At 41.0% G+C, this 20,855-nt stretch overlaps 1 protein-coding gene across 13 annotated transcripts in view; it reads left to right on the top strand.

The window, feature by feature from the left end:
* The window catches only part of PHLDB1 (pleckstrin homology like domain family B member 1), a 240,117-nt gene extending 224,837 nt beyond the window's left edge, over positions 1 to 15,280 (top strand). For 8 of the 13 annotated variants that reach the window (XM_075191275.1, XM_075191271.1, XM_075191274.1 and 5 more), the window contains 2 exons: positions 10,237 to 10,275; positions 10,547 to 15,280. In XM_075191275.1, the coding sequence (XP_075047376.1) occupies positions 10,237 to 10,275; positions 10,547 to 10,687 (180 nt within the window). In that variant the 3' untranslated portion in view covers positions 10,688 to 15,280. The remainder of the gene's footprint in view (positions 1 to 10,236; positions 10,276 to 10,546) is intronic. The other 5 variants (XM_075191282.1, XM_075191278.1, XM_075191273.1 and 2 more) reach the window with 1 other exon arrangement.
* Positions 15,281 to 20,855: the final 5,575 nt, after the last annotated feature.

Below are 20,855 nucleotides of genomic sequence, written 5' to 3'. Positions count from 1 at the left end.
TCTTGACCATCCAAAACAAATATAATATGCTATACCTGAAACTGCAGAATATCACAAGTAACTTTAATGTACTGCATCTTCCTTTTTCTCTAAAGTCACAGCGACCATTTTGTTGAAGCCAAAGTTCATTAAAACACAATCAGATCCCCACAAAACTGGGTCTTAGACTGCAGACTGGTTAATAGGTTTTTTTGTTTTTTTTAGTACAGAAAGAGGGAGGAGGTTCCTAGAAGCCATTTCCTCCTTCTAAACCACAGAACTGTCGTGATTCTTGTGTTAGCGTAGTTTCTGGGCAACTGGAAACTTTCTCCCCCCAGGGTGCCCCTGTATCTATATCCTGCTGGCAAATGCTACAGTGAGAGAGGTATGTTCCCTGTTATAGAAATTAATTGTTATGTTAGGTACCCATCTGAATGAGGTCACCCTGTGATGGTAGATTAGCCTTGGCATTTGATCAAAATGTGCACCAAAACCCCTTTGTTTGATTGTAATATTGCAATGTAATATTATATAAGTCTAATGCACAAATGTTTTATTGTGTTTAATATGTCTGTAGTGTATAAAGTGTGCTTATCATTCTTCTATAAGGTCAATTGTGGTGTGCGGATTAAATCTCCCCATCTTTATAAATATAAACCAATATATATCAAAGCTTCAAACACACAAAATACTGTCTTGACATTCCCTCGTGTTCATTTAGCAGAACAAATGGAAAAGTTGTATTTAGTGAAATAGGTGGTTCTAACTGATAGCAGGATGGGCTTTTCATGTAACAGTTACACTATTGCATGTTGATGGGATAGACTTACAATGTCAGCATGCTCCACATGCTTTATGGTGTTACATTGACTTTCAGCAACTAATCTATTACCGATGACAGCTGGTCAAGTCAGACAGCCACTCACTAAGTGTGAGTGTCAACTGAACACGAGTGTGGCATCCATAATTGTAAGAGGGTAATGCTGCCATCACCAGGCTTTTTCTTTGCTATGGTTGAATCCTTTCCAACCACTTAATTGTGTATCAAGAATGCTCTACGAGCACAGATTTAGGAATGTTGGGCTCCGTGCAGAACAGCTTTGGTGGGAGGAATTAAAGGGTTATCTTTAATCTGGAGATCACAGGGACATAGTAGAGCAAGAATATCATAGGACCAGTTAGAATCTAATAATATTTGTGTTAACTCATATATGAACACTTCCAAGTGCATGCAAGAATGTAATGCTTTATATACACTTGCCCTCCTTTCATACGTTTTTCATACAGGTTTCTGTGTGGGTAGACCAGCCACCCCTCTAACTTAACCAATCCAGGCTGCTCCCCATATCTGTTCACGATGATTAGCCTGCAAATTGTATATTCAATATAGTGACAGCCTCCACTCAGCACTAGCACACTTTTCTCTGATTTGAGAGATTTAGGACCTGAGTCATTAAGATGAGCAAGGCAAAAAAAGGAGTGTATTTGATCCTGGACAAACCATGTTAAAATGCAAGGGATGCAAATTAGTTTATTATTTTGCACTTAAGTTAAATACTAGCTATTTTTCATGTTCCACACTAATACTTAATAGCGTTTATTTTTACACTGAAATTGAAAGTTGATCTAGGACATGCCTTACCCCAACTATACATCTGTTCCCACATATTAAATTTACCTCTCCCTCCGATGCGACATGGTTTTGCTAAGGTGCAAAGTTGCTCCCTTTTTTTTTTTTTTTTTTTTTGCTTTGCTCTCCTTATTGACTCGTGCCCTTAATCTTTATACTTTCTGTATATGTAGCTACAGCTCACTGAGCTACATTGCTTTGCTTCTTTGCTTCTCTCTCCTAAGTTCATTAGAAACCTTCTGGATCTGCTTTTCAGTACGTAGCCTAAAACTGCTTTGTTTTTCTAGAGCATTGATGGGCAACAGGCGGCACACCAGGCCTTCAACCCCAGCTTTTTCTTGCTTTTTTTGTCAGATTTTTGTTATAGCTTGAAACACTTGTTTTAAATGTCTGCTGATATGTTATTCTAGATAGATGTCTCTTTGACTGAATGTATTTTTAACTTATTACGGAGATTGAAGGATAGAGGGCCACACACTTGCGATCTCTGAAGTGTATCAGGTTGCACATCCCTGCACTACACCATAAATAATATATAATGAAATTGTCTGCCACATTGTGTGTTTGGATAAGTGAAACACAGTCACAGAGCCAGATTTTTCTACATATCCTCCACCATGTTGGACATTTAGTTTGTAAAGGCATCTCCCAAAAGCAGAAAATAGGCATGCTTTTGTAGGTGGGCATATAGTGTACCATATAAGCACACTGTTGCAAATGCATGAGTGCATGTTGTTAATGAGGTCTGCATTCCTTCTTATTTGGACATCCTGCTAATATTTGCTTTTCTTTCTTCTTAAAATATACTGTTATTTAAGGTGCAGTTTTATTGCATTAATGACTTTCTTTATATTGGTGTGAGTGTACATTTAGATGAGGCTCATCTTCTTAAGTTGTTTGTGTACATATATTGCTACTTTTGAATTTTTGGCCTGTTTTTTATGTTTATGTGCATCAGCTAGTACATCTGTATTTATCTGTATGTACCTGACTGTAGATAGGGTTTTTTCGTGCCAAAGTGTGTGTGTCATAGTAAGGCTCATTTATGAACTACAAAATTGTAAAACCGCACAGCAAATGATCTTTTTTGATGCCAAACACCTAGATGTACGCAGTTGCACCCGGAAGCACATGCCTTGCAGATTAATGTGAAAGCATCTGCGAATGTGAAAACTTTTGCACCAGGCAGTGGGAAGTGTTGGACAGATCTAGAACATTCAAATATGAAACTTCATATTGTGGGACGGGATTAATTAAATAAGTTGAAGGGGTTGTGACGGTTCATTTACAGTGATACTCCCTGCTTTGTGGGAAGATGCACATCTTTCTTCCTTGAGACTTGAATTCTCTTCCACTTCTGAGGTTTTGAGATCAGGTCTCATCCCTATATTTTCAGTGGTATACATTTTTTAACTTGGGAAGTTTGTTATTGAGTTTATAAAGTAATGCAAAACGGACATAACAATGTATAGTGGTTGCAGTCAATAATACCAGAAATTTGTTAAATTAACATTGTTGACATATAGCAAGACACCTTACAGAAATAAAAGCATAATCCCAAAATAAATGGGGGGAGGGGAGCAAGGGGGGGGGGAAAGGGAGGAGACTAATTTAGAGATATGCAGCGTTTCTAAAGGGCACATTTGGGAACATCAGAACAGTGAGGTTCCCATAAGCGGAGTTAGTTGCGAAGGATCTTTCAGGGGTCGAGGCTCCAAATAATATTCATACTACGGGAAACACTTAATGAATGGAGAAGACACGACAGTGGAATATCTGAAACCAATTGTTTGCATCTCATAGCTGCGTTCTATATTTGGCAATAATGCTTGTAAGGTATGGAGGTAGTGGATACTTCCAATGCTGTGCTATAGCAGCCCAGTAACGTAGTGGTTATGGTGTTGGAGATGAGGCGGGTATAGGGGTAGCAATGCTACAGCAAGGCAAGGTAGGACATTGGATTTAGTAACCTGGGATATCAGATGGAAAACCTTGGCTCACAGTATCTTGGACTGGGAGGTCACAAGAGTCAATGGGGGACAAAAGGGACTGGTACTATATTGAAATGCTACCCACATGGGATGAGGAAGAGACTGACATTTGTACATAGTGGGGGGAGGATAGGCTTCAGTGTTGGGGGTTGTGACGGTTAAGATTGTATCCAGTGTCTGATCTGGAGATATTTATAAAAATCTCGAGCTAGTATGTCATACTATATTGTAGGTGTGAAAAGGCAGGAAGTAAGCCACCCTCCAGAAGATCCTGTATTTGGCCAGCTCCCTGTCTATGCCACAAATCAAGGCGGAGATCTGGGATCAGTTGTGACAGGGCAATGGTAGAGAATTTGGAGGAGGGGAGTGGGATATCTGGTGAGAGCTTCATCTTATCCCACACAAAGAGAGAATCATTAAAACTCTGGAGAGTAGTTGCAGAAATAGGTCTACTAGGCTTATCTAACCAAAGGAGGTCCGCTAACGGGAATGGGGAAGAGTTGTCTTGTTCAATGGTAACCTAAGGTTTGAGAGGGGAAGGGGCCTGCTAATCTGAGTTAATTTAGTAGAGCCACTTGTTGATAGGCTTCCAATGTAGGCGTGGCCAGGCCACCTCTTAGCCTAGAGCAAAGTATTCGATCTCTAGAAAGTCTAGGGTGTTTATTGCGCCAGATAAAGTGAAATGCTATGGTATAAAATTTATTTGATACCCCAAAACCAGGTAGGGGATAGAGCAGAACAAATACAGGATCGTCGGGAGTAACATCATTTTCAGGGCGGCCATCCTCCCCAGCCAAGAGATTTCATAGTTTACCCAAGATTTAGTGAGTGTGTCAAATTCTCAGAAGTGGTTGGTGATTGCACTCAGTAACAGACAGGATTCGGGGGAATACGTATGCCTAGGTATGTCATAGAAGTGAGGCACCATTTGAATTTATAAAGTGACTTTAGGGACCGTAAAGTGTTGTGTGGTAGGGCCACACCTAGTGGCTTTGATTTAGAGGTGTTAAGTTTATAATAGGAGACACCTGAATAATCCTGTAGGATTTGGGATAGTGCAGGCAATGAGGACTCAGGTTTCGTGACAAATAGGAGAACATAATCCTCGAAAAGACAGATTTTTGTGGTGGGTGGAACCAATAGTGGACCCTCTGACTGCATCAGTTATTTTAATCTTGGTGGCCAGGGGAACCATAGCGAATGCAAAGATTATTGAGGAGAGGGGACACCCCTGTCTAGTGCCATTAGTGATCTGAAAGGAAGATGAGCGTAACCTATTGCTGATGACCCTGACTGAAGGAGTAGTGTAGAGAGTGAAGATGGCTTGGAGGAAAAATACCCCAAACCCAAATTTGGGTAGTACCACGGCCATATATTCCCAATGGATCCTATCGAATGCCCTTTCAGGGTCTAGAGACGGTAGTAGGGGTACGGAACTAGCAGTGTGCGTCTCAATAATGTTTAATAATCTCTTCATATTATCTGGTGCCTGTTTTGCAGGCAAAAATCCAACTTGATCTAAGTGGATCATTTGGGGAAGAATAGGGTTTAGCCGGTTAGAAATTGGCCTATAAAAGATTTTGAGGTCACATTTGAGAAGCTCTATGGGTCGGTAATTATGGCATTGGAAAGTATCTTTACCTGGTTTAGGAATGGTAGTTTATTCGTGCTTCGAGCATTTCTCGGGTGGCCAAATTAAATAATGTAGTAAGAACAGCTCTTGAGGGCATTTCTCCGCTTATTAGGGGAGTTCAGACCTTTCGCATCTATAGAGAGAAATTTAACCATTTTCCTAGATCATAACATTGATTAAGACCACGTAACCAAAAATCTAACCTGGGCTGTTTACATCTCCAAACAGTCTCCCAAGAAATTAGGGGAAAAAAGTGAAGGACAGGTGAGAGAAGATGGAAATAGACCGAAAAAACTGAAATAGTACCCATAAGTGAACTAACACTTATGCCACTGAATAGAGTAATTGGTGTGGCAGAAAGGAAGTGTTTGTCTGTGGGGGCATGTGCCTGGGTCATGGGCATTCTAATCTAATCTAGTCTAAACAAAATATATAAACCAAGCTATTAAATATGCTTGCTCATCATGTGTCAATTCTGTGGCATAGATATAGTGTACCAAGAGATCTAAAAGTGAGACATATGAGTGCAGTATGTAATGTCAGTAACGCAACAGTAACTATAAAATACCATAACAGTTGAGTAAGAGAATGGAGCTTGGTGTACCTCTGTGGGAAAATAGGGGAGTGTCCAGGAGCGAGGTATAGGGATTCCCCCAACTAACAAACCTTGGTAGGGAAGCAGATTTGGAGGATACAGAGTTTCTGTCTGTACTGATTTGGATCAGTGTGAGACATATCTACTCCAACCAGAGAAATAAACGGAAACAGTTTCATGTGTTGCTTGTAGACCATTCCTTGTCGACTTGGCTTGCCTTGTATCTTTTGGGTCTTGTATCTGGATATTCCAATTATTAAGCAGCACAATGGCCTTGTTGGGAGACGGTATGGCCACCAAAGTACCATTCCTGGACTAGTAGTTTTGTCGGAAAGCCCCAGCGGTATTGGATGTTGGCCGATCGTAAGGCCACTAAAATCTGGTGAAACGGCCTGCGCTTCGCCAGAGTAGCGGCAGATATATCCGGATACAGTTGTAGATCCCCCAACTCCGCTGAAGTAGGAGAAGAGGGTATCGAAGCATGCAGAATCTGTTCTTTAATTCTGTAGAAGTGCACCTAAAATGAAGTATATTTGGATCTTGAGTCCGGGGCATTCCTAGATTTGGGCAGAGGGTGGATACAGTTTGAGGACGTCATTAGTCAAGGCCATTGGCAATAGTTTATGGAACAGGTCCGTGGCAAATTCATATAATTCATAGTTAGAGACAGAGTCAGGGATACCCCAAATATTGATATTGTGCCGCGGTCTGTCCTCAAGATCCACCAGTTTGTCATTAATCCCAGTAACTTCTTCCTGCAGGAGGTCATGAGCAGATATCGAGTCATTATGCGAAGGCACAAGTTCCTCCATTTTGTGTACAAGTTGGTACATTCTGGCTCTCAAGTGGGTTACTTCAGCTTGAATTTCTTTGATTGAGGCCCTAAGTTCAGAGGTGATGTCGCTTTTATCACTGTCAACAGAGAATGAATGGACTCCAAAATAACAGGGCCATTTATTTCCAAGGCCTGTGTGTCAACCGGAGCGCCAGATGGATCTGGTTGTGTCCTAGCCGGAGAGGTCTGGGAGGCTTAGTGCACTTCTGCGACGCGGCATGGGATGCAGCTGATTTGAACAAAGATGTCATTGAGCCAGTGCCGAAGTAGTTCACTGGTGGAATTGGTTTGTCGGGTTTAATTTTTTTGGAGCCATGACTCCCAGGCAGTGTTGATTACACAGACTGTATTCGTCAGAGACCTCCTATGTTAAAGATATCGTCATAGGTAGGTACTAAATGTTACGGAATGAGCAGCAATTAGGTTAGAGTATTTCTCCGTAGTAGAGTAGTCAAGCAGTTCTCTTTAGGTCAGCAAGACTGAGACAGTGTGCAGCTGGTGTACAGCTGAAAGGGTGTAGGATCCTACAAGCATGGATAAGGTAGTAAATTACATGTTTATCTAGTAAGCACTTTGTTAATTAAGCACTGTCTGTGAGATCTGAATAAGCACAAGATGTAGTGTGACAGATTAGACACTAGATGGCAGCAGTGTCCTACAGCAATGGCTCAAATGCTAGCAATACGGAGCCAATATACACAGATAGGATAAATGCACTGATTTCTGCAAGGGTTCACAGGAAGGGATAGTGATGCAGCACCCCTTCAAGTTAGATGATGAGAGTCAAGTGGAGAGGGTGTATTCAACCAAAGCAACCGGCCCGGCGCTCACATTAGGTAACCTTAGGCAGTTGCCTAGGGCGCCGGGACCTGCAGGGCGCCGCTGACTAGATTTTCTAATCTAGTCAGCGGTTCAGGAGAGAAGGGCAGCAGCGGTGGGGTGCCGCCGCTGTTTTTCCATCTCACACTAGTCACACATGATCACTGACTATCATGTGATAGTTTGTCCGGCGGCGCCTCTGAGTTCTCCCATCCCCTCTCAGCATGCATCGCGAGGAGCAGCTAGAGGAAGAAAAGGTAAGTAACATTTAATTAATTATTCTTTTATCTGGTGTGCGGGAGGGTGAGCGGGCTGGGAGCGAGCGGCGGCGGCGTTATTTTGCCTAGGGCGCCGTGAACCCTAGCACCGGCGCTGCAAAGCAAGGTGTTGATATTGCAGGTAATCAGCGTGCAAAATATTAGAGCAGAATTGAGAGGATATCCGTGTCGAATAGGATAAGTTCAAGTGCTGATGGCACATACAGATCCAAGTCAGATATGTGACCAATGTAGGCAAATGGTGAGTTAATGTAACCCGATGTTGTGTCTGAGTTCAAACAGCCTGCAGCTTGTCTAGGTCAGTACAACTAGATGGCTGGAAATCTTCAAGCCACCATATAGGGCTAGAACAGAGACCAGATTGCAGTCTGAGAGAACCCTAGGAGGCTCCAAGGACCAGAGCCCATGGTGCACATCAGGGACCGGAAGTACGGGTGCCAGGGACTTACGTTTTTCGTTGACAGGGGAAAGAGCACATTTTGAGGGTCCCAGCCAGGCGTGGAGGGTAGGCAAGTGCGTCTGACAGGTAAGAGTCCGGGAGGAGCCAGCAAGTGTTCAGTTCAGCTCTGGGGGGCTAAGCTGCGAGTCTAAGCTCACCTGTTCATGGAGCCAGGCGACATGATGAAGTAGTAAGAAGACCGGCTCCAATTGAAGCAGTAGATGTCGGAAGGGTAGGCATTACAGGCTCCAGTGTGATAAGAGGGTCTGGACAGCTAACCAGGAACTAGGGCGCGGTCCGCACCAATTCGTGCATCCACAGTGCTGTAGGCCTCAACACTGTCTGGGTGATGTAGGGCTACTACAGAGAAAATTCACACTCCCAGGTGTGTGGGAGAGAGCGGCTCCGCTGATGGCCGTGTTCTGAAGCCTATTTAGGGGAACAAGACACCGATGCCAGCGATAAGTGCTTGGCTGGTGGAGAGCTGATGGATAATTTGACTGACAAGTATGGCTGTTAAGCCACACCCACGTGGTACACATTTTTAACCATTCACACTTCTGTGGGCACACCTTCACCAATGTAATAGAAAGCCTCAAACACATGAACTAGAATAAAGATAGTCCCAATGTCTCCTCACTCTCATAAACAATTTTAGCCATACATCAATATAAATGTCAGTATTGTAGGAGAAAAATAGATATTTTAAATGAATATAGGGTTAGTTCTAAACTGCTAGTTGACAGGACTTTGAACCTTCATCAAATATTTCAGGCAGCCAGATACTCTGGGAAATATATAGGGTAGAAAGTCTTTTTATAGGGGGTTATGAAAGACCGTAAAGTGACCATGCAATTTAAAATGCTTTTGTTGAACTATTTGCCACACTTGTGCTTGTGATTGGATGGGCTTACTTTGTCCATCCAAAGTCTATTGGGGAAGAATCATGAAGAGATGTTTTTCCTGCACAGTTTTGTTGGTTATGTACGGTGAGAAAGAAACCCGACAGTTACTGACCACTCCTACTGGTGTCATCTTGCCACCATACACTCGCCGACTGCGAATCTTGCTGTCACCACTTGGCATTTTACGGTGCCTAGAATCGCTTTCTTCAGGGTTAGCTGGTATAGCTGCTACAGTGCTTTTTTGCTGTGGGTTGGCTGGTACCTCCTGACTGCTTATTATGGATCAGAACTGCTGGGTAGCGGGCAGAACATTGGCACAGTGGCGCTGGGTTCAACACAGGAAATCCAGGGAACGGATTAGAGTGTAAGCGCTTATCTGTTGGTCACAGGATACAGCAGGCAATAGGCGTCAGGCAGAATCTTAAATCAGTGATGTTTATTGTTCAAGGGTACTTAGAAGGACCTTTATACACTAGTTGGAGGTACTAGTGATCATCTAGATGTACAGATAGTATAATATATTACATGGTCAAACAGCTGTTTTACTGTTTCTGATACATGTTGGCATGGGGTAAACCAGTTCCCTTTGCTACCTGGCTCAACAAAGTCTGCGATATTACATCAATGATTAGCATCAGGATGTAATATGTTCTCTGTACTTGGATTTAAATGCAATTTAAACTTAACAAAATTTATATCAGTCTGATTTCCTAAATTACTTGCTGTTAGGTTTCCTATCTTTCTAAGATACAGTATTAAAGTCTAAGGACCCTCTCCTATGCATTCAGGCTAAGAGAGGTCATTTACAAATGAAAAGGCCTAATTAGCATGGAATTTTCTTTCTTCCTTACAAAAACACTTTTCCTCCAACATATGCCTACTGCAATACTTTTCTAACACAAAAATCAGTACATTTGCAATTGTATATATCGGCGCACTGTGCCACTAATTTAAATAAATTTATACTAGTAGTTATTTATAGGGGATCCAGCACAGTGGTTATAAACAAACATTGCGGGTCCACGGTTTTTGTGGTTTGTAAATGCCCCTTAGTGTGTATTTTGCTCTCTATGAAATTAGGATTTAATCTTTAATATTATTTTGCACTGAACTCCTCTCTTGTCATCTGTAGCAGATATCCGATTTTCTCTCTGTACCCCTGTTGAAGGAGGTGGGTTAATGTGTGTACACAGCTTTTAATGTAGTGTGTATTTGTATTTAGCATACTGGTTTACATTTACATCTGCATAATCACACATTCTTAGATTTTTATTTGTTGAAATATTAGTTGATATATATATAAAATATAATTTTGATTTCCTGTGCACTACACATTATTATTACAGGTAATATTTAGAATTTATGCTAGCCTCTTTGTTACTTCTATTCTACCATTAATTAAAGATAGATTAATGTTTTTCTAATTTTTGTTTCTCTCACAGAGTCCCAACCCAGCACTGACCTTCTGTGTCAAAACCCATGATCGGCTGTATTATATGGTAGCTCCTTCTCCAGAGGCCATGCGGATTTGGATGGATGTAATCGTCACAGGAGCTGAGGGTTACACGCAGTTCATGAATTAATGCACAGTCCAAGCTATAATTATTCAGTTAAATGCTCCTCATGAACCAAAACAGAGGAAATATATATATTTTTTTCATCATTAAAGGGACACATCAAAATGTTCATTTGTTTTTATACATCTTTAAGTAGGTTATATCCATATTGTGATGCCGAAATAATTTTTTTATCTTCCTTTCAATAGCTTGTCACTTCTCACTGTGCTGCAAAATTATAGATAGCTACATTGTTACCACTAATTATTTGATTATTCTCCAAGCTAATTGAGTGCACATGTATAGCCAAGTGAGCGGTAATTATATATATCCAAGGTTCATGTAGAACCAAGCACATTGAAAATTGCAAAGACTCAACACAAATGCCTTTTTTTTCTGCTTTGCGCACTAATTCCTATTTTTACGGGTACAAGTTTGAAGGCGATAGCTGGACCTCTTTATTGTATAATTTGGGCTAGAAAGTAGCTTATAGTGTGCCTAATTATGCACCAAAATGCAATTTGGAGATTTCACTGTTATAGACTTAAGTGGATGGACTTTGTGGAGACTTTCTAGTTTAGCATGTGTACACGGGAAGGTAAATTTGCAAAGTGCAAAATGGCCGCTCCATAGTGCTAAGCAGCCTTGGGACCTCAATTTGAGCAAGTGCACCTACATTGCTGCTGGAGTGTATAGAAGTATAGACTGGATGTACCAATCCACCTCATTTTGCGTAAAAGTGTAGGAATGAGATTTCATTTTGCTGAGCAAGATTGTTGTAATGAAATAAAGTAGTAAGGAGGTGTTTTTTGTGGGATCTCATCCTATTCTCTTAGTGGACCCTGTTTTGTGCTTGCACTTCTGCAGAGATGCACACTTCTATGCATACTGAGAAATATAATAAAAAGTTAAATACACAATTGTCAAATGTAATGAAGACAGTCCTGATGACTCTTTACACACATGATTAATGTAAGCCATAAAAGTAACAAAACCAAGCTGTATTTTAGGTGCAAAATAGAACAGTTTTTTTTAATGAAAATAGTACTTTATTGTGATATTTTAAGTGTTTCAATTAGCCTCCTCAGAATTGTTTCACCTTTCCACACACCTAGGTGCACTTCCATGATGTGGAGGCAGGGAAGGCCTGGCAAATTTTAGCCGGGGGAGAAAGTCTCGACTCAGCAGCCTATTTAAAAGGAAAAAAATGTAGGTGACACAGTAGCCCATTATTGGACCGGACGGGAGGGCAGATGCCTCCTAGCCCAGCCAGCCCTTGATCGAAGGGTAGACTTGCACTTTCAACTGGGCTAGGAGGTCCATTCAAGTTAACAGATGCAAAACCAGGATGTTTTGCAGAACACATCTAATTTCCAATGCCTCTCTTATAAACACAAAATAACCTGTTTTTTTGTTTTTTTTCAATGGAAATCTGGTGATAGAAATCAGATGCTGGTTATTGCTTTCAGTGATAAGAGTTTTACCAGCTCTGCACATTTTATGTGGGACAGTGCATTAATAGGCTGATATAAACCAGTGGACTTTCAAAACACAATTTTGCACAAAACAGCCAAAGCATAGTGCACAATATAATTTTCTGGTGCTGTGCGCCTTAGTTGACGTAGCTACACCTAGATATCCACCACAGTGCATTGGTTTGATGGTGTTTTTGAAAAATGAGAGTTTGCACTGGCGGATGCAAACATTTGGCACAGTGAGATCTTTTCTTGCTAATTATGGACTAATGCTTAGTTTTGTGAAGCAAAACCAAAAAGATTTAAAGAGGTCAGAAGAGAGCATTTTTGGGGGGCATTCCTTGCTGTCGGGGGGGGGGGGGGGGCGTGTAGAACTTGTAACTCCACTAAAGGACTTCATTTTAACAATCACTCTTAACTGATGGGTATCGGGTGAAATTTGGTTAAGAAGGGAATTTCTAAGCTTGCTTTTACAAATGTAAAAAAAAAAACATGAGTGTTGTCAGTGGTCGAAGTGAGCTGGTATTCGGTATTATGCCATATGACCACTTCTACTGCTTTGATTGTACAACTGTTAAATTTCATACTGCTACTTCTGTTTCACTTCAATCACTGTGTGTCACATCTAATAAAAGCAGTTCAGCTGTCACTCCCTCCCATAATTAGTTTAAGCTATAAATGAGGCTAAACAAAGGAGTTTAGTAAAATCTAAAATGTTTATTTGAATGAAGAAATCGTTCTAACGTGGTTAGACTCTTGATATGACATTTACCTTTGTATAGTGCAAGTCTTCAAGTCTTAGGCACACTTCTAGAAAAGAGGTATTTCCCAAAAGATGCACAGATGTGAGATCCAAAGGGGCATAACCAATTAAGCGCGACGCTCCTCCAAAATGGATCCAAAGGCACTCCACGTTACCTCAACATTGCAGATTTCCGTTAAACCCCATAGGGTTGCGAAGGGAAATCCACAATGTTGCGGTACCTTATTAACAAATGCGTGGCCACGGTATTCGAGCTCAATTGAATTTGCCCCAAAGTGTGTTCTGCAGGGCATCCACTGCACTTCATGAACTAAATCCTAAATCCGGTTCAATGTGACATACAAAAATCATCTCGAATTTCCTATAATTTGTTCAACTTAATTATGCAAGATGAGCTGTATTTTTTAACAAATAAAAGGAATTTTGTAAACAATTAAGGAGATGGTTCTAAACTTAGAGTAGGCAGTACTTTGAAATTACTTTTATACTTTACAACAGACGCATTCATAAAACAGACTATAGTCCCAAAAATGTCACGTATGGGGAACAGTGTATATATGTGGTTGAGCATGACACTCCAGTACACATTAAAGACCTCCATTTTTTTCAGTGAGTGATCCTCACCGTTAAATAACCACACTAAGGGTCAATTATGAATCGCAAAAAGTACAGACCCTTTGTGTGCAACTTTACCTACTTGTCCATCTAGTACATTTCAGGTCTTTCAAAGGTGCATCGTGATTTAACAGGAGCAGTTTTAAAGTTTTCAGCCGCACCTCATAATACACATTATGGAAAGCGAAAAAATGTCTATCTTACTAACACTTTAAGGCAAGCCCCATTTTTATTTAAGCTTTTCTGCTAAAATACTGGTTGTCTTAGCTTCATGTATGTCTTAAATTAATCATGAGATCAAGGAGATCAGTACAGTCCTTATCGCATGTGTCATGTATTTTTTTTTAATTTCCCCTAATGTGCTTCCCCACATCATATCAACTGGACAGTGTAAAATGCTTCCCATAAAAGTAACCTCCAAAGTGCCAGAAATTTCTAGTCTTTTTGCAAAAAGAAAAAGGCTTTGTGCCATTCTCTAAAGCAGGGAACACATCTGTAATTGTGCTCTCTCCAGCCATTTATCTCATTAAAAAGCTCTAAGCCACAAAATGTTCTCTCCCTCCCTCATTCTGGTCAGCAGAACTGTGTTTTCCTGAATAAACAGGTGCAATTGCACCTAGGCAGGCAATAACACTAAAATGTATTTATGCTGTGGTTTTACACTTTTGCAGTCCATATTTGACTTTTAGGGGGGAATTCAATTGGCCGCGTTGCTTGAAAAACTAACGCGGCCTGCGCACTATCACCGTTATTATGGTGATAGTGCGCGTAAATACCGGTATAATGGTAGTTTTAACGCCGGCTTTTTGCTCGCAGCTCCCTGAGCTGCCAGCAGGAAGCCGGATTAAACTTGCCATAATAGCGGTAATAGCTTTAACGCGGCGGTACTTTGGGGGGAATTGAATTCCCCCCTTAGTGACTTCAACTAAATAAAACTGGGGAACGAAACATTTAATTGATATTTTATTTCTATGTTTTTCTGGGACATTACTATTTTTTTTTAAAAACATTTCAAGGTAGCAAAAGCAAAATTGCAGAAGGAAAGCAGCACTCAAGCCTAATGGTCAGACCAAGTCTCCAACATTGACTTTTAAAAATGCAACCTGTAGACATTTCTTATGCAGGTTTACTCCATTTCGACCAGACAAAGAGATCTTTGTACTTCTGTATTGATTTACAAATTCATAAGAGTATTAAATAATTTGTTTTAAATCTTTTTTGTTATTTGACCATTTGTATGGTGCTTCGTTTTTTTGTTGTGTTTTTTTGTTGTTTTTTTTTAATGACAAGAGGGCCATTTTGACTATCTGGGACAACAACAAAATAAATATATATAGTGAATTGGTTAAACCTTGGCTATATTACCTCTTTTGCCAGGGACACCTTTGTTTTGTTAATCCTGTATGCCATATGTGCCTTTACATTGTTATGCATTGAAAATAGAAAAAAAAATATTCATTTGTATATGAAATCAATCAAGATCAAAATTTCAAAAGCCTTATACACATTCAGCAATGAAAACTTGCATACTTCAAAATTGATTGGAGTCCTATCGCAAGGATGCATTATGTTCCAACCATTCTTTATGGTCTGTTAATGGTTTTGTCAGGGCCAATGAATATCACTAAATTAATGACCTAACCTACAGCTTGCTGTTATTTTACTCTGGGAAATTATGGCATATGTAAAATGTAATTGTATCACATTTATGTCCAATCCCAACCATATCACATTTATTAACAAAATAAAAGGGAGGTGACCAAAGAAGCTGTTGTATGTCTGATTATTAGTGGAAACTCTTAATGTATTTTTTTCCTGGCAAAACTTGTTATATATGACATGCTTTATATCTTTATTCCTCACAGCGCTGAGACCTTGGTTTTGATTTTGACCAAGGCTCTCTATATATAGGATATGTAACTTCCAGTGCTTACATGGGGTCCTTCAGTTCTATTTTTCCCCAATGCGAACATACTGGTAGATTAATTTGCTTATGACTAAGTTGCTGTCCCCTCTATGTGACAAACTTACCACATACTCACTTTGCTTGGAAAAAATAGACCACTAAATACCATTCACTTTTTAGAATATATATTAGACAATATATTATATTGAAATATTGTACAGAGAATAAAGTAGTTCTCTATTACAGAAATGTGTGGCATTCATTACATGGAGATTGTATCATGAAGGACAAATAATATGTAAAAAGTTGTTTACATAAAATTAGATACTATAAATGCAAGATGTAAAAAGGAATTATTGTACAACAGAACTTTCACTACATATATAAAACATTTTCTTATAATCTGTAATCATTCTAAAATATTAACATGTAGCTATTTATGTATCTCACATGGCTTCTTTGGATGCTCCATGGGGTAGAGCTATTGGCTGCACCATTTTATCTGACAGAATGGCTGGATCTTGTATGTAGGTATAAAAGAGCGGGAGGTGTCAGGACTGTGTGTCTTAATGAGTTCCTGAAAATCACCTAGGCAGACTTCCTACCAACCACAAGGTAGACCCAGCGCAATACCTTTCTGCTTTTGGCAGATTTGCAGAGTCACACAGCCACAGCATCCTATCGATTCACGGTCAACCTCAATCACAGGTTATATCCACCTTAATAACCCCACAGTGGTGGGGCTAAAGGAGGGTGGACTAGGAGTGGTAGTCAAGCTATGATAGGTGGACAGGTGGTAAGACCTATTCCCTTGGTGTTCTTCCCTGGTGGTTGGAGACCGTTGATTCCGTGGGAAGTTTGCTCCCTGATACTACCTCCCCTCTGCCTTGCTTTAAATAGGCTCCCCTTCCCCCTACAGAATCCTTTTCAAACTACTCACCCCTACAAGGCCCTCTCCCCCTCCACCGCCCCATACATCTCCAACCTCCTCCTCCATTCACACTCCATCCCGTTCCCTGCGATCGGCCAATGACTGTTGTCTCTCCTTCAATCTGATCACCTCATCCCACTCCAGAATCCAAGTCTTCTCCCAGACCTCCCCCCTCCATTGGAACGACCTCCCACTCTCCATCTGACTGTCCCCTAATTTGTGCACCTTTAAATGGCACGTAAAACTCATCTGTTCCTCAAAGCCTACCAGCCATCCACCTACCCTTCTCTCCATGCTTGTTCTCACTTTCCTCCCTTGTCCCGCTTCTTGTTCCTCTTGTGATTGATCTCCTTATGCCTCCTGTCTGTTTGCCCTCCCTTTAGGATGTAAGCATCTATGAGCAGAGCCCTCTTCCCTCCTGTCTCTCTCCCTGTTCTTCTCCAATTCTAAACTTTGGAGCTATTGAAGTACTGGTATTTTTTGTTTATTCTGTACTGTAACCTTGTATGGTCCACTGTCAGTTTTTGTACGGGGCTGTGGAAATCTTGTGATGCCTTATAAATAAAGCTCAATAATAACAACCCACTTGGCGACCTTTAAGAATAACCTGTGTAGATCATATATAACCTCAATGTCAGCATAATAACGTAAGGTATTATACTGACATGTTCAACCAAACTCATAAGAACAACATCATAGTAATAAAATCTGAAAGGCAGCAAGAAGGCATAGACCATAATATACAGTTATGGAGACGCGTGGCCTCACAATTTGAAATAGATCAATCCATTTTAATTTATTAAAGAACAATTAAAATACACTTACATGTTGAAGACCATAAATAGGTGAGCACTGGGCTGCTACCCACCCACCGTAGCAGATCCGAACCAACCAATATCTTGTGTTCTGTCTATGCATTTTGAGAGATTCTCTTCAATAGCACATGAGCAAAATTAGTAGTGGGGGATTCCCTAATATATATTGTCCAGAGTCATTAATTAGTGAAATAAGATTGTCATGTAACAGGCAATCCATGAATCGATCCACATAAAGCACATAAAGCCAAAAAATGTCTAAAAAATGTTCTTTGTTTTTAGCATTGTTGTATATGAGATTTGGATTACTCTGCGGACAGCAACTCTCATGTGTTACACAGGTTGACTATTTAATAGATGCACTGTCAATAATTTTGTTATATAACATATTGAATCCTGCAAGGACATTATACTAAATAAACCACAAATGTACTGTTGCATGTAATACTAACTTGTGAAACAAGGTATTAATATCACCCTAACCAACCTGTCCCTTGTTTTTCACAAAATGTGGATTATAGCATTTACTTTTTATAGCCCTTGCTTTTGTTCTCCAGCTGAACAGAGTACAACTGCAGTGTCTAATTATAATTAGACACTGTAGACACATGTAATTAGATGTGGATAAGTGGCCATTGTAGCCATGCCTAGATAAGAGACTTCTTCATTCTTTTTTACTCATTGTAAAAACGTGTTGGTTGTTGATTAGGTGATGTTATGCATTGTTCTCAAATTAAAGCCAGGTGGGTTATGGGTAAAGATGGGTAAAGATCAGGTGGTGTCCAGGATACAGGTGAGGGGGCTGGAGCTGCATTCATTCCCCACCCCCCCTTTCTCTACAGGATGCATGGAACAACTGGGGATCCTGTGACATCACAAAGTAGTGTAAAGGGTTTATTTTAGGAGGCACTGACTGCTACCCTAACTTTGGAGGTGGGGGAGGCCAATCGACATCCATTGTTCTTCATAGGACTATACCAGATGTTTTATCTGCATTCCAGCTGGGGGCTTTTGTGGAAACAGCTTATTTCCACTTCTCCCTGATCCAGGGCCCACCAATGTTTAAACAGATAGAGATCCAGGGGTTTACCCATGGAGTGGAAAGCACTGTGGAAATTTGACCCTAGATATAAGGAGCCACTCCAGGGGGGGAAGGTGATATTCATTCTGAGTTTGGATTCATGAAAGGGGTAGTGTAGCTGGTTTTGAGTTTTCATTCTCTACCAATGGACTACAGCTGCAGCTAAGAGAAAAACTCCACACTCCGACTTTAAGTAAGGCCATCCAGATGACTGTAGCTCCTTAAGCTATTTGGGTAGGGGACAGATGTGGTAAACCTGCCTGGCATGTATTTACTGTGTGTACATAATATTCTAGTGATTGTTTTTATTACAATAAATGTACTGTTGTACTTTTCTAACTGCATTTGCCTGAGTGGCTAATAATAACCTTAGAAGGTACTGGGTAGGCTTCCCTGGATTAGGAAAGCACTCATGGGTAGCCAGCAGGAGTGAAGTGGGTAGCATTGGGCCAGATAAACCCCTCATCTTCACAAAACTCTTGACTTTAAACTTATTTCCACTAATTTTAGATCTGAGATCCACAGCACTGAGCACTGTCCACACAAAATGGTAGGTATACTAATGTGTCTGGCTGTGTGGCTAGGGAGTGTGGGTGATCATTACAAAACATGTAATATGTGTATCTTCCACCTAGTAAGACTAGAAAAAAGTAGTATTTATCCTATTGCAGCAGTGGAGCATTGCAAGTGTCTTGTAGATCGATGTCTGGAGGGGTGGTGTGCTCCAGTTTCATTTTCGATGATGTGCTGGTGGTCAGAGAATCTAGGATGCCAAGGAATACATGTGAATAGAAGGGTGTGGAGGCAATATGACAAGTGAAAAGTAAATATATGCGTGTGTATTTTGCAAGACAAAATTAGAAGTCTGTTTGTGTAAGATATAGAAATGAGAAAGATTGGGGGAAATCAAAATTTAGAAGTCCAAGCGTGTTTCACCACCATGCACGGATTCCTCAGTTGGATCTTATGGAGAAACCACTGTGGTGATAAAATACATTTGACTTATACACCATTTAATAGTTATATTTATATGTTCATTGTCTGGATTTTATTTTGTTTCTTCATGCACTCCATTGACCACTTTTTCCTTTTAATTCACTATTTACTGTATCCTCTCTATAAACTACCTGCAATAGTCTGAACCACTTTATCTCTTCCCACTCTCTTCTTGACCCTCTCCAGTCTGGCTTCCATCCCCTTCACTCAACTGAAACGACCCTCGCTAAAGTAACAAACAACTTACTCTCAGCTAAGTCCAAAGGTCAGTTCTCCCTTCTCGCAAACCTCAACCCTTCTGCAGCTTTTGACACCGTTGCTCATTGTCTTCTCCTCACCACTCTTTACTCTCTAGCTCACGAAACTGCTCTCTCCTGGTCTGCCTCATCTCACTCTAGCCAATCTTTTAGCATCTCTGCTTCAGACTCTTTCTCCCCCCTCTTCCTAATGGCCAAGTCTCTGTCCTTGACCCTCTGCTCTTTTCTCTGTACAGTCATGGCCAAATGTTTTGACAATGTCACAAGTTTTGGTTTTCACAACGTTTGCTGCTTCAGTGTTTTTAGACCTTTTTGTCAGATGTTGCTATAGTATACTGAAGTAAAATTACAAGCATTTCATAAGTGTCAAAGGCATTTATTGACAATTACATTAAGTTTATGCAGAGAGTCAATATTTGCAGTGTTGACCCTTCTTTTTGAAGACCTCTGCAATTTGCCCTGGCATGCTGTCAATCAACTTCTGGGCCACATACTGACTGATGGCCACCCATTCTTAGCTAATCAATGCTTGGGGGCATATTCAATTGTTGGCAGTTTCCGCCGCGGAAAAAGTATTACCGTTATTACGGTCATACTGTCACTCACCGGAGTGTGAGTGCCTCCACTCTGGTACGTGGTTCTCCAACTTTCCCGCTCACACCTGTGTGGAACCGCGGCCGTCCGCCATCCTGTCGCACTGGGCATGCGCAGGTCCCTTTAACAACTACACCTGACCACTAATGTGATTGATGGATCAATCACCCCTCCCTACTTAAGGCACCTGCAGCCTTAGGTAGTGGCCTGATCTTGAAGTCTCACTCCCAGTGAACTTCTATAGGTGTGTGCAGTTTCCAAACTGCTTCCAGCTCTACTCCTGTGTGCAGTTTTCAAACTGCTTCCAGCTCTACTCCTGTGTGCAGTTTCCAAGCTGCTTCCAGCTCTACTCCTGTGTGCAGTTTCCAAGCTGCTTCCAGCTCTACTCCTGTGTGCAGTTTCCAAACTGCTTCCAGCTCTACTCCTGTGTGCAGTTTCCAAGCTGCTTCCAGCTGGAAGCAGTTGGAAACTGTACACACGAGTAGAGCTGGAAGCAGTTTGGAAACTGCACACAGGAGTACTGTGTGCAGTTTCCAAACTGTTCCAGCTCTACTCGTGTGTACAGTTTCCAACTGCTTTCAGCTCTACTCGTGCTTCAGCTTCCACGCTGCTCCCTGCTCAACTCAGCGGCGGTTCCCATACCGCTACAACGCTTCACTTCTCAGCTGATTCCGGATCTACACAACTGGGTATGCTCTACTGACTATTGACTATTGCCTATTGCTCGCATACCAGTTGTTTCCATTGTTGTTTGCTGCACAG

This window comes from Mixophyes fleayi, chromosome 11 (assembly GCF_038048845.1).
Source record: "Mixophyes fleayi isolate aMixFle1 chromosome 11, aMixFle1.hap1, whole genome shotgun sequence".
Lineage (NCBI taxonomy): Eukaryota > Metazoa > Chordata > Amphibia > Anura > Limnodynastidae > Mixophyes > Mixophyes fleayi.
Note: the sequence above shows the minus strand (reverse complement) of the source record. Positions and strands in the feature narration are given on the sequence as shown.